General features: G+C 42.9%; 1 protein-coding gene across 3 annotated transcripts in view; it reads left to right on the forward strand.

The window, feature by feature from the left end:
* The window catches only part of LOC121530716 (tight junction protein ZO-2), a 154,994-nt gene that overhangs the window by 40,182 nt on the left and 101,909 nt on the right, over positions 1 to 12,903 (forward strand). Inside the window, exon 1 of one of the 3 annotated variants that reach the window (XM_041835897.2) lies at positions 2,590 to 2,928. The exons of the other annotated variants lie outside the window; for them this stretch is intronic. Within the exon in view, the coding sequence (XP_041691831.2) occupies positions 2,869 to 2,928 (60 nt within the window). The 5' untranslated portion in view covers positions 2,590 to 2,868. Of the gene's footprint in view, positions 1 to 2,589; positions 2,929 to 12,903 lie in introns of those variants that run through there. 3 annotated transcript variants of the gene reach the window in all.

The raw sequence follows: 12,903 nt of genomic DNA on the forward strand, positions 1-12,903 counted from the left end.
ATTGAAGTTTACATTTTAAACGGTTAAGGTAAGGTTAGGGTTACATGAGGGTTATTACATTGACATTTTAGTAATTTAGCAGACGCTCTTATCCAGAGCGACTTAAAGTTAGCGCATTCATCTGAAGATAGCTAGGTGGGACAACCACATATCTCAGTCATAGGGGATGAATTTACAAAAGGCACGTTTTGGGGGTGGGTGGGGGGGGGCATGGGGGGTGTGCTGTGGGATTATTTAAGATACTCTTTGAAGAGGAAGAGTTTCCAAAGTTTTCGGAAGATGGGCAGGGACGTCCCAAGGATTCTTGATAGCACTAACCATCATCCAATGTGGGAGAAACTTCCCTCCTGTCTCTTTGAATTTCCTGGCCTTCAGCCCCAACCTTAGCCACAGTGCCTGCCTGGCCCTGCCTTCAGTAGGAGAACAATGTGCCTGGTAAAGCATGTGACGCGTGCTGGGGCTTTGGTATGCGTGGCTGTGTTTTGGCTCCCTTACTTTAAATCATTTATATATTACGCTATTATCTGGGGCAGGCAACCTGGGCGCCTTTAGTTAAACAGTCACCCACACACCTACACCTACTGTAGAGTAGATCCCAGGGTTAGACAAGCATCCCTCTGGCTGTCCCCTTCAATAACTATAGCTCTCTTCAAACCTCTCTCTCTCTTTCCGTTTCTCTCTCTCGCTCTCCCTCTCTCTTTCCCTCTCTATCCCTCTCTCTCTTCCTCTCTTCCCCTCGCTCTCTCTCTCCCTCTCAATTAAATTCAACTCAATTCAAAGGGATTTATTGGCATGGGAAACATATGTTTACATTGCCAAAGCAAGTGAAATAGATCATAAATAAAAGTGAAATAAACAATCAGAAATTAACAATAAACATTATACTCACAAAAGTTCCAAAGGATTAGAGATTCAAATGTTATATTATGTCTATATACAGTGTTGTAACGATGTCCAAATAGTTAAAGTACAAAAGGGAAAATAAATCAACATAAATATGGGTTGTATTTACAATGGTGTTTGTTCTTCACTGGTTGCCCTTTTCTTGTGGCAACAGGTCACAAATATTGCTGCTGTGATGGCACACTGTGGTATTTCACCCAATAGATATGGGAGTTTATCAAAATTCGATTTGTTTTCGAATTCTTTGTGGGTCTGTGTAATCTGAGGGAAATATGTGTCTCTAATATGGTCATACATTTGGCAGGAGGTTAGGAAGTGTAGCTCCGTTTTCACATTTTGTGGGCAGTGTGCACATAGCCTGTCTTCTCTTGAGAGCCAGGTCTGCCTACGGTGGGCTCTCTCAATAGCAAGGCTATGCTCACTGAGTCTGTACATAGTCAAAGCTTTCCTTAATTTTGGGTCAGTCACAGTGGTCAGGTATGCTGCCACTGTGTATTCTCTGTTTAGGGCCAAATAGCATTCTAGTTTGCTCAGTTTTTTTTTTATAATTCTTTCCAATGTGTCAAGTAATTATATTTTTGTTTTCTCATGATTTGGTTGGGTCTAATTGTGTTACTTTAATGGGGCTCTGTGGGGTCTGTTTGTGTTTGTGAACAGAGCCCCAGGACCAGCTTGCTTAGGGGACTCTTCTCCAGGTTAATCTCTCTGTAGGTGAGGGCTTTGTTATGTAAGGTTTGGGAATTGCTTCCATTTAGGTGGTTGTAGAATTTAACGGCTCTTTTCTGTATTTTAATAATTAGCAAATATATCGGCCTAATTCTGCTCTGCATGCACTATTTGGTGTTTTACGTTGTACACTGAGGATATTCTAGCAGAATTCTACATGTAGAGACTCAATTTGGTGTTTGTCCCATTTTGTGAATTCTTGGTTGGTGAGCGGACCCCAGACCTCACAACCATAAAGGGCAATGTGTTCTATAATCGAATCAAGTATTTTTTGCCAGATCTTTATTGGTATGTAGAATTTTATGTTCCTTTTGATGGCATAGAAGGTCCTTCTTGCCTTGTTTCCCAGATCAAAAATAAAATAAAATAAACTTTCCTGAACTAACTTTTGCACTTGACTCGGGCTGTCAGTTGGCGAACCCTGGAATCGGAGATATTATAATTGTACCGGAGATATTCAATGAATCTATTCTGGAGGGGAAAGGAAAGTTCAATACAAGACTGCAGTCTGTCTCCCTCACAGGACTGAGTTTCCTCATTTTTAATTCTGGATGTGTCGTTATAACACTGAAGCTACTGGAGATATGTAACTCTTCTCTGGTGCTGTGTGCACAGAGCACTATACTTTGTGCTAAAACATCTATTTATAGAAACTCTGCAATCTGTGTATCACGCTAGGCTTTCAAGGCCCCCAGTGAATTGATTTGGTACAATTGTACTGAACTTTCAGAGAACATTTAAATCGATGTATCCAATCCGGAAGAATCCACACTGTCAGAGAGGGGTGGAGTAAAATATTATCCGTACAAAAGATGTACAAACATTTTCTGTATCGGAAGACGATTACACAAATGTGACTAATGCATTTGCCAGTTATTCGATCCGTTTGTAGACGCCCATTGAAGTTGATATTGAAACGGGGGACATTATTAGACCCCCTCCCCCCGCCCCCGTTTCGTCTCGGTATTCATAAAGTAGTCTGGCTGTATTGAAAGTCGCTCCTCTGTTGGTAAGAATGTTTCGGCTCCCACGGATATCGCTGTAATAATTTTAAAGGAACGCTGAGTCTGACGTCGGAGGAACTGCAGCGAGCTAGAGAAATTTCTAGGACCACTGTCACAAGCCGTTTCATTTTAAAGACTAGGGTATATTTTAAGAGATACCAGTTCTACAAGCCATAAAACACTTGTTTTACGGATAACATAAAGCTACAGGGTTTCACAACTTCTACTGAGCAGAATGCCTGTGAAAGGAGGCGGAAAAGTGGCTGCATATCCAAGCAAAGGCGAAAATGTCGGAGTAAGTCAACGGTAGTTTTAACATGATAGATTGTAACTTTTAGCCTACCCCATCTCTGTATCGTTATGCGCTGCGTCACAAGAATATGCTGTGCGCTACTGTAATAAATGTTGGATGAGTTTTACGGCCAGTGGCTATAGGCTACCTTTACGGAGCAACCAATGGCGTTTATAACCGTGTGAATTCACCTGTTGATTTTCGCACTCCCGGCCAATAAGAATGACGCCTGAAGTATTTGGCCAAATATTTGCGCTTGTATTTGCACAGTTTAGATGCCTCTGTTAGGGGCTATATAATCATCTGTAGTTGACTGTTCCTATTGATTTACTTTTACACCATCTAGCCTTTCTATTCCAAATGACAGCTATTGTAGGCAGCTGAGTTGAGAAGAAGTGTGGATAGATTGTCAATTGCGTTTATGGCCTATAGGTCTCTCTCTCTCTCTCTCTCTCTCTCTCTCTCTCTCTCTCTCTCTCTCTCTCTCTCTCTCTCTCTCTCTCTCTCTCTCTCTCTCTCTCTCTCTCTCTCTCTCTCTCTCTCTCTCTCTCTCTCTCTCTCTCTCTCTCTCTCTCTCTCTCTCTCTCTCTCTGTGTGTGTGTGTGTGAGAGACGGGTTGAGGGTGATCACATTGCTGACCTCATGACACCCAGCAGCTTCCACTCCCCAAATCCTCTCAACCCAGCAATATGGCATTCATTTACACAGTTACTGTCTTCATTCAAATAAAACAGTTGAATTAATTAGTACTGATACACATCTTATTCATCAGTCTAGCATTACATACATCTTTTCAGCATGCATCACTATACTGTAAAATCCCCCCAAAAAAAATGAGGACCCCACTTTAAACTAACTACTTGTGCTTTATTGAGCATTCATGAAGTCTTCACAGCACTATGACCCATATCTGAAGCATCTGTATAGGCCTTATATCAGTGTTTCCCCTAGATTCATTTAGCAGCGGCGAGCCGCCACTCCCAAAAAGATGATAAAATAATAATAATTGCGAACTAATAATACATGTGTGAACTTGAATGACTAAAACCAGATATAAAGTATGTAGAAAAGATAATGGGAGCTACAGTAAATGTAATCCGTTACTAGTTACCTGTCCAAAATTGTAATCAGTAATGTAATTTTTGGATTCTCCAAACTCGGTAACATAATCTGATTACTTTCAGTTAATTTTAGATTACTTTCCCCTTAAGAGGCGAAGGTTAGCATTTTTTCGTCATGATTCTTGTTCTGGAGGCAGCTCTGCAGTGGTCACTAGCTAGCACAGCCACAAAGTCATAAAATTCCATTTTAAACCTAACCTTAACCCTAACCTTAACCACACTGCTATCTCTAATGCCTAACCCTAACCTTAACCACACTGCTATCTCTAATGCCTAACCCTAACCTTAACCATACTGCTATCTCTAATGCCTAACCCTAACCTTAACCACACTGCTATCTCTAATGTCTAACCCTAACCTTAACCACACTGCTATCTCTAATGCCTAACCCTAACCTTAACCACACTGCTATCTCTAATGCCTAACCCTAACCTTAACCATACTGCTATCTCTAATGCCTAACCCTAACCTTAACCACACTGCTATCTCTAATGCCTAACCCTAACCTTAACCACACTGCTATCTCCAATGCCTAACCATAACCTTAACCACACTGCTATCTCTAATGCCTAACCCTAACCTTAACCACACTGCTATCTCTAATGCCTAACCCTAACCTTAACCACACTGCTATCTCTAATGCCTAACCCTAACCTTAACCACACTGCTATCTCTAATGCCTAACCCTAACCACACTGCTATCTCTAATGCCTAACCCTAACCTTAACCACACTGCTATCTCTAATGCCTAACCCTAACCTTAACTACACTGCAATCTCTAATGCCTAACCCTAACCTTAACCACACTGCTATCTCTAATGCCTAACCCTAACCGTAACCACACTGCTATCTCTAATGCCTAACCCTAACCCATAATGACAAAGCAAAAACAGGTTTTTAGAAATGTTAGCAAATGTATTAAAAATAAAAAACAGAAATACATTATTTACATAAGCATTCAGACCCTTTGCTATGAGACTCGAAATTGAGCTCAAGTACACCCTGTTTCCATTGATCATCCTTGAGATGTTTATACAACTTGATTGGAGTCCACCTGTGGTCAATTCAATTGATTGGACATGATTTGGAAAGGCACACACCTGTCTATATAAGGTCCCACAGTTGACAGTGCATGTCAGAGCAAAATCCAAGCCATGAGGTCGAAGGAATTGTCCGTAGAGCTCAGAGACAGGATTGTGTGAAGGCACAGATCTGGGAAAGGGTACCAAAACATTTCTGCAGCATTGAAGGTCCCCAAGAACGCAGTGGCCTCCATTCTTAAATGGAAGAAGTTTGGAACCACCAAGAATCTCCCTAGAGCTGGCACCCGGCCAAACTGAGCAATCGAGGAGAAGGGCCTTGGTCAGGGAGGTGACCAAGAACCCGATGGTCACTCTGACAGAGCTCCAGAGTTCCTCTGTGGAGATGGGAGAACCTTCCAGAAGGACAACCATCTCTGCAGCACTCCACCAATCAGGCCTTTATGGTAGAGTGGCCAGATGGAAGCCACTCCTCAGTAAAAGGCACATGACAGGCCACTTGGAGTTTGCCAAAAGGCCCCTTTAGGACTCACAGACCATGAGAAACAAGATTCTCTGGTCTGATGAAACAAGATTGAACTCTTTGGCCTGAATGCCAAGTGTCACGTCTACAGGAAACCAGGCACCATCCCTACGGTGAAGCATGGTGGTGGCAGCATCATGCTGTGGGGATGTTTTTCAGCGGCAGGGACTGGGAGACTAGTCAGGATCAAGGGAAATATGAACAATTTGTTTTGATTTAGAATTGACCATTATCATGCACCTGTCTCGAAAACAGAGGCATGGGAATCGATGCACTTAAATACCGAATGGAGGACAGTTTTTCCCGTGGTTAATTTTCATGCCAGCCAGGTAGGCTATACTCCTGTTGTAAAGAGAAGCAATGTGCTTAATATTAGGAAAGTTGAGAAATAAATATAGTAGGCGTAGCCTAGAGAAAGCTGATGTGATCCTGCTCTTTGCAATAGAGGCCATCAAAACTCATTTTTTCTCACTCAATTTCATAGCCTATAGAATTGTTGCGCAACATGAGCTCATGGGATCTCATGAAGTGTTTGATTAGATTTTCGATTAAATTTGCATTGATGTCAGAGTGATTACAGGGACAATAGAGTGCTGAGTTACCAGGCAGTTAGCAAGTTTGGTAGGCTACTAATGACCATCAGCAGCATCAGAGCTTGGAGAAGCCTAGTTACCGTAACTAAACAGTCACGTGGAATTGACTCGTGACCGCCGGTGTGGCGTTAATACGGTCACCGTAACAGCCCTTAGTTGGGTTAAATGAGGAAGACACATTTCAGTTGAATGCATTCAGTTTTACAACTGACTAGGTTTCCCCCTTTCCCTAACAAGTCCGTTTGGTGGAAACACCACTAGTGGGAAAATGCTCATATTATCTTTATGCAGATGAACCTCATCATCACACCAATGAGATCTAGGATCCAAATTCACTGTGTCTGCCTTTGATGTTCATAAAACTCCATGGACCCCCTCTTGTGCAGTGGAACCCAGAACGAAATGTGACCACTTGGTTACGGCGCTGTGCTTTCACCGCCACGATTCAAAGGTCGCTCAAATCGCTTAAAATAACCCTAATCAAGATCTGTTGCCTACGGCTAATAGTCATACTCATCACTTATTATTATTATTATTATAAATAGAAGATTATCACTTCTCACAATGGTGCTCGTTTAGTAAAGCTGAATCAGTATCTCGCAAGATCACATAATGATAAATGAATATTTGACATAACAGAACCGAATATAATAGCATATACTGGCCTATAACAGGCCTATAACAGGGATGGGCAACTTTGATGAGGGTGGGGGCTACAAACAATCTGAACTCATCATGAGGGGCCGCAGTTGCTCACGGGTCTGCGCACCCATAATATTATATCAGAGTGAAACTAACTCTCAACAGTAAGTTGAGACCCCGACTGAGTTCCAAAAAATACATATATAAAAAAAAAGATATTTCCCATCCCTCGCCTATAATATGTTACACCAAAAAACACCTCCTCTGTTCTCAGTAATTTCTTATCTGAAGCTGAGAAAGTACTCTTTTTTTTTTTGTCACAAAACAGTTTTCCTCATGTGGCCAAAACTCAATAGCATGAGCCACTAAGCAGGATGTAGGCCAATGTTTTGATTGAAACTAAATAGGCCTACAAGAAAGGCGAACAGTTTGTTAACACCTTCTGCTTTAATTAAGCTCACGAAAACAGTTATTCAAGAAGATCTAAATGCGTATTCCCATGAAACTGATTGAGATCAAGTGACTGGCAATTTGGCATGCGGTTTGAACATTTCACCGGTATAAAGTGAAGAATTATCATTCACAATTGACAGTGATGATGGCCTATTTTGAAATGAGGTATGTCTAACTTTGTGTGTGAGGGTATTAAAAAATAGCAGTGCTTGAGGCGTCACTACAGACCCGGGTTCAATCCCAGGCTGTGTCACAACCGGCTGTGACCGGGAGTCCCATAGGGTGGCGCACAATTGGCCCAGCGTCGTCCGGGTTAGGGGAGGGTTTGGCGGGGGGTGCTTTACTTGGCTCATCGCGCTCTAGCGACTCCTTGTGGCGGTTGAACGGTGTGGCTGGCTTCCCGGGTTAAGCGAGCGGGTGCTTCCAGGTTAAGCGAGCGGGTGCTCCTGGGTTAAGAAGCGTGGTTTGGTGGGTCATATTTCTGAGGACGCATGACTCGACCTTCGCCTCTCCTGAGCCCATTGGGGAGTTGCGGTGATGAGACTGGATCGCAATTGGGGAGAAAAACTGACCATATATAACTATATACAGTATAACTAATCCCTCAGTGGAGAGAGCTGTGTGTGTGTGTGTGTGTGTGTGTGTGTGTGTGTGTGTGTGTGTGTTTCCGACCGCTATAGCGTGGAGCAGGTGGTCCCAGCAGTAATCCCCCAGAAGGCAGTGGCAGTTCTAATCTCTCTGGGGGCCGTTTGGCTTTAACCCCCCCCCCTCTTTCCTTCACACCCCACTGACCAACACACACACACACACACACACACACACACACACACTGACCAGCCGGCAGCACTCACACCCTATAATTAGGATGCTCACAGATTAGGTTGATTCCATCTTTCTAGTTTTCTAGATAAGCTTGCGTCAAGATTTTAAACTTCATCAAATAATAATCCAATAGCTCTTATATTATATGATATTATAGACCGTTTCTTATCCAGTCGTAACTCAGTAGAGTGTCCAGATGGGATGAACAGTACGTTTTGGAGATAGACAGTTTAGGATCAATTGCTGTTGGAGCAAATATAAAGTACAGTTGAAGTTGGAAGTTTACATACACATAGGTTGGAGTCATTAAAACTCGTTTTTCAACCACTCTACAAAGTTCTTGTTAACAAACTATAGTTTTGGCAAGTCGGTTAGGACATCTACTTTGTGCATGACAAGTAATTTTTCCAACAATTGTTTACAGACAGATTATTTCATTTATAATTCACGGTATCACAATTCCAGTGGGTCAGAAGTTTACAAACACTAAATTGACTGTGCCTTTAAACAGCTTGGAAAATTCCAGAAAATGAAGTCATGGCTTTAGAAGCTTCAGATAGGCTAATTTACATCATTTGTCAAAGCGACGTGTATGCGGCAGGCGAAGTCAAGAGCAGGACACCGAGCTACTGGCAGATACTTTACTGGATACAGTGCAAATCCAAAGTACCAAGGCAACCTCATACAGAGAGGATCGATACAACCCGCACACATGGGCAACTGTCGAAAAGACCAAAACAATTACGCACAATACACAATGAGGAACAGAGGGTTATAAAGGGAACACAATACAACATAATGGGAAACAGGTGTAAACAATAAAGACCAAACAAGACAAACACCGAAACATCGATCGGCAGCAGCTAGTACTCCGGGGACGACGAACGCCGAAGCCTGCCCGAGCAAGGAGGAGGAGCAGCCTCGGATGAATCCGTGACATCATTTGAGTCAATTGGAGGTGTACCTGTGGATGTATTTCAAGGCATACCTTCAAACTCAGTGCCTCTTTGCTTGACATCATGGGAAAATGAAAAGAAATCAGCCAAGACCTCAGAAAGAAAATTGTAGACCTCCACAAGTCTGGTTTCCAAACGCCTGAAGGTACCACGTTCATCTGTACAAACAATAGTACGCAAGTATAAACACCATGGGACCACGCAGCCGTCATACCGCTCAGGAAGGAGACGCGTTCTGTCTCCTCGAGATGAACATACTTTGGTGCGAAAAGTGCAAATCAATCCCAGAACAACAGCAAAGGACCTTGTGAAGATGCTGGAGGAAACAGGTACAAAAGTATCTATATCCACTGTAAAACGAGTCCTATATCAACATAACCTGAAAGGCCGCTCAGCAAGGAAGAAGCCGTGCTCCAAAACCGCCATAAATAAGCCAGACTACGGTTTGCAACTGCACATGGGGACAAAGATCGTACTTTTTGGAGAAATGTCCTCTGGTCTGATGAAACAAAAATAGAACTGTTTGGCTATAATGACCATTGTTATGTTTGGAGTAAAAAGGGGGATGCTTGCCAGCCGAAGAACACCATCCAACAGTGAAGCATGGGGGTGGCAGCATCATGCTGTGGGGGTGCTTTGCTGCAGGAGGGACTGGTGCACTTCACAAAATAGATGGCATCATGAGGAAAGAAAATGATGTGGATATATTGAAGCAACATCTCAAGACATCAGTCAGGAAGTTAAAGCTTGGTCGCAAATGGGTCTTCCAAATGGATAGTGACCCCAAGCATACTTCCAAAGTTGTGGCAAAATGGCTTAAGGACAACAAAGTCAAGGTATTGGAGTGGCCATCACAAAGCCCTGACCTCAATCCTATAGAACATTTGTTGGCAGAACTGAAAAAGCGTGTGCGAGCAACGAGGCCTACAAACCTAACTCAGTTACACCAGCTCTGTCAGGAGGAATGGGCCAAAATTCAACCAACTTATTGTGGGAAGCTTGTGGAAGGCTACCCGAAACGTTTGACCCAAGTTAAACAATTTAAAGGCAATGCTACCAAATACTAATTGAGTGTATGTAAACTTCTGACCCACTGGGAATGTGATGAAATAAATAAAAGCTGAAATAAATCATTCTCTCTACTATTTGACATTTCAAATTCTTAAAATAAAGTGGTGATTCTAACTGACCTAAAACAGGGAATTTTTACTAGGATTAAATGTCAGGAATTGTGAAAAACTGAGTTTAAATGTATTTGGCTAAGGTGTATGTAAACTTCCGACTTCAACTGTATATAAAATACCTGTTATGTCAGAATGTGTTCATTACTACAGCATATATCCTTCTAGAGGTTATCAGGGGTCATGTAATCTGATCTGACACACCCTTCTACCACATCATTCTGTTGTATTTTCTGACTTTATGTTTTTTTCTTACCCCATATGTCTTGTGTTGTTTTTCCTTTTTTTTTAATGAGAACCTGTTCTCAACTGGCTTACCTGGTTAAATAAAGGTGAATAAAAATAAAAATAATAATCCTCAGGAAGAGGGAGTGGACAGGGTTAAAGATTCCACAGATTACCAAATGGCACCCTATTCCCTACATACTTTTGACCAGGGTGCATAGGTTAGTAGTGTACAATGGAATAGGGTGAAATTTGGGACGCAATCCCTGTCTCACACTAAGGAAGTGTCAGACCACAGCCGAGACAGGCCTTGTTCCAATACTAAGGAAGTGTCAGACCACAGCCGAGACAGGCCTTGTTCCAATACTAAGGAAGTGTCAGACCACAGCCGAGACAGGCCTTGTTCCAATACTAAGGAAGTGTCAGACCACAGCCGAGACAGGCCTTGTTCCAATACTAAGGAAGTGTCAGACCACAGCCGAGACAGGCCTTGTTCCAATACTAAGGAAGTGTCAGACCACAGCCGAGACAGGCCTTGTTCCAATACTAAGGAAGTGTCAGACCACAGCCGAGACAGGCCTGGTTCCAATACTAAGGAAGTGTCAGACCACAGCCGAGACAGGCCTTGTTCCAATACTAAGGAAGTGTCAGACCACAGCCGAGACGGGCCTTGTTCCAATACTAAGGAAGTGTCAGACCACAGCCGAGACGGGCCTTGTTCCAATACTAAGGAAGTGTCAGACCACAGCCGAGACAGGCCTTGTTCCAATACTAAGGAAGTGTCAGACCACAGCCGAGACAGGCCTTGTTCCAATACTAAGGAAGTGTCAGACCACAGCCGAGACAGGCCTTGTTCCAATACTAAGGAAGTGTCAGACCACAGCCGAGACAGGCCTTGTTCCAATACTAAGGAAGTGTCAGACCACAGCCGAGACAGGCCTGGTTCCAATACTAAGGAAGTATCAGACCACAGCCGAGACAGGCCTTGTTCCAATACTTTAAAATGTATCTTCCCTCAATGTATCTTCCCTCCTCCTTCTGTAGAGGGAAATCTATTTAAGTGACAATGGTTTTTGAGGAGGCATATTCCAACTCTATGCACCTTGATTTAGTCTGACTGTGGATGATTTCCATGAGTAAGCCCTTAATTTAAGATGGTTGGATAGGTGCAGGTGGGTGCTCCATGTATGCATGTTTTTCCTATCCTAGTCATGTGAGGTCAGTGATTACTATTCTAAGAGACTATAACCACTCTTAGCTCTCTTCACTACCCAAGAGAGAGAGAGAGCACTAGAGACAGCACTCCACTCCGAGCAGAAAGGCAGATTGTTGCAGTCTCAGTCACGGGTCTCAGTTCACTCCAAGCAGAAAGGCTGATTGTTCCAGCCTCAGTCACGGGTCTCAGTTTGTTGTGTCTGTTTGTTTAGATAAAACAATGCCTGTTTTGGAGCGCCAGGGTCGTGTCTCAGAGCCTTCATTTGCACGCCCATCTCTCACCCTCTGTTCTCTCTCCACTGGGCCAGCTATTCTCCCCACTGTCTATTGTGATGTCATCTCATTAGTGACTCATTCTATTTGCATATTCTGAATTCCTCTTCCTTCGTTTGTGTTATTAGGTGACCTGTTTACTATATAGCGCTTTAAGAGAAAATTATGTGAAGCTCTTTGTAAATAAAATTATTTTTATGACATAAGCATCATTAGCATGATTAGTCTTGACGTAATTCATACTTAATTCATATTGCCCCGATAGGAGTTACCGTGGTCCTCTGTAGCTCAGCTGGTAGAGCACGGCACTTGTAACGCCAAGGTAGTGGGTTCGATCCCCGGGACCACCCATACACAAAAAATGTATGCACGCATGACTGTAAGTCGCTTTGGATAAAAGCGTCTGCTAAATGGCATATTATTATTATTATTATTATTATACTTAAAAATCCCCACAAATCTACCGGAAAGGCTTGAATGGCTTTAGGGGGGAAAAAACACTATTCACACATGAATGTCTCAGCAACCTGGGCATGAGTCATTGAACATCTCTTCGTTTCTTCTTCCTGAATTTTTTTTATATTTTTATCCTCTTCCTTTCAGTTTTGCACCTGGGATTGTGTCTCTGTGTAGAATATCTGACAGACCAGAGCAGCAGAGAGCAGAGCGGAAATTATTAGGCTTTGATCACTGGGAGGAAGTCCATCAGTAAACAACCACTTCAGACATTGGCCTCTCGATCTCTCTCTTCCTCTACCTCTTCTCTTTCTCTCCATTCCTCTCCCTCTGTCTTCTGCATCTTCCTCTCTCCCTCCCTTCTCCTCTCAGTTCACCCTACGGCCTCCTGAGTCCTATCTCCTGGCCCATCAGTAGCAGGGTCCATCTATTGTTCTAGCTGCCATGAGGAGGAAGTGATGTCAGGGTAAATACATCA

Source organism: Coregonus clupeaformis, chromosome 18 (genome assembly GCF_020615455.1).
Source record: "Coregonus clupeaformis isolate EN_2021a chromosome 18, ASM2061545v1, whole genome shotgun sequence".
In the NCBI taxonomy this organism is placed as follows: domain Eukaryota; kingdom Metazoa; phylum Chordata; class Actinopteri; order Salmoniformes; family Salmonidae; genus Coregonus; species Coregonus clupeaformis.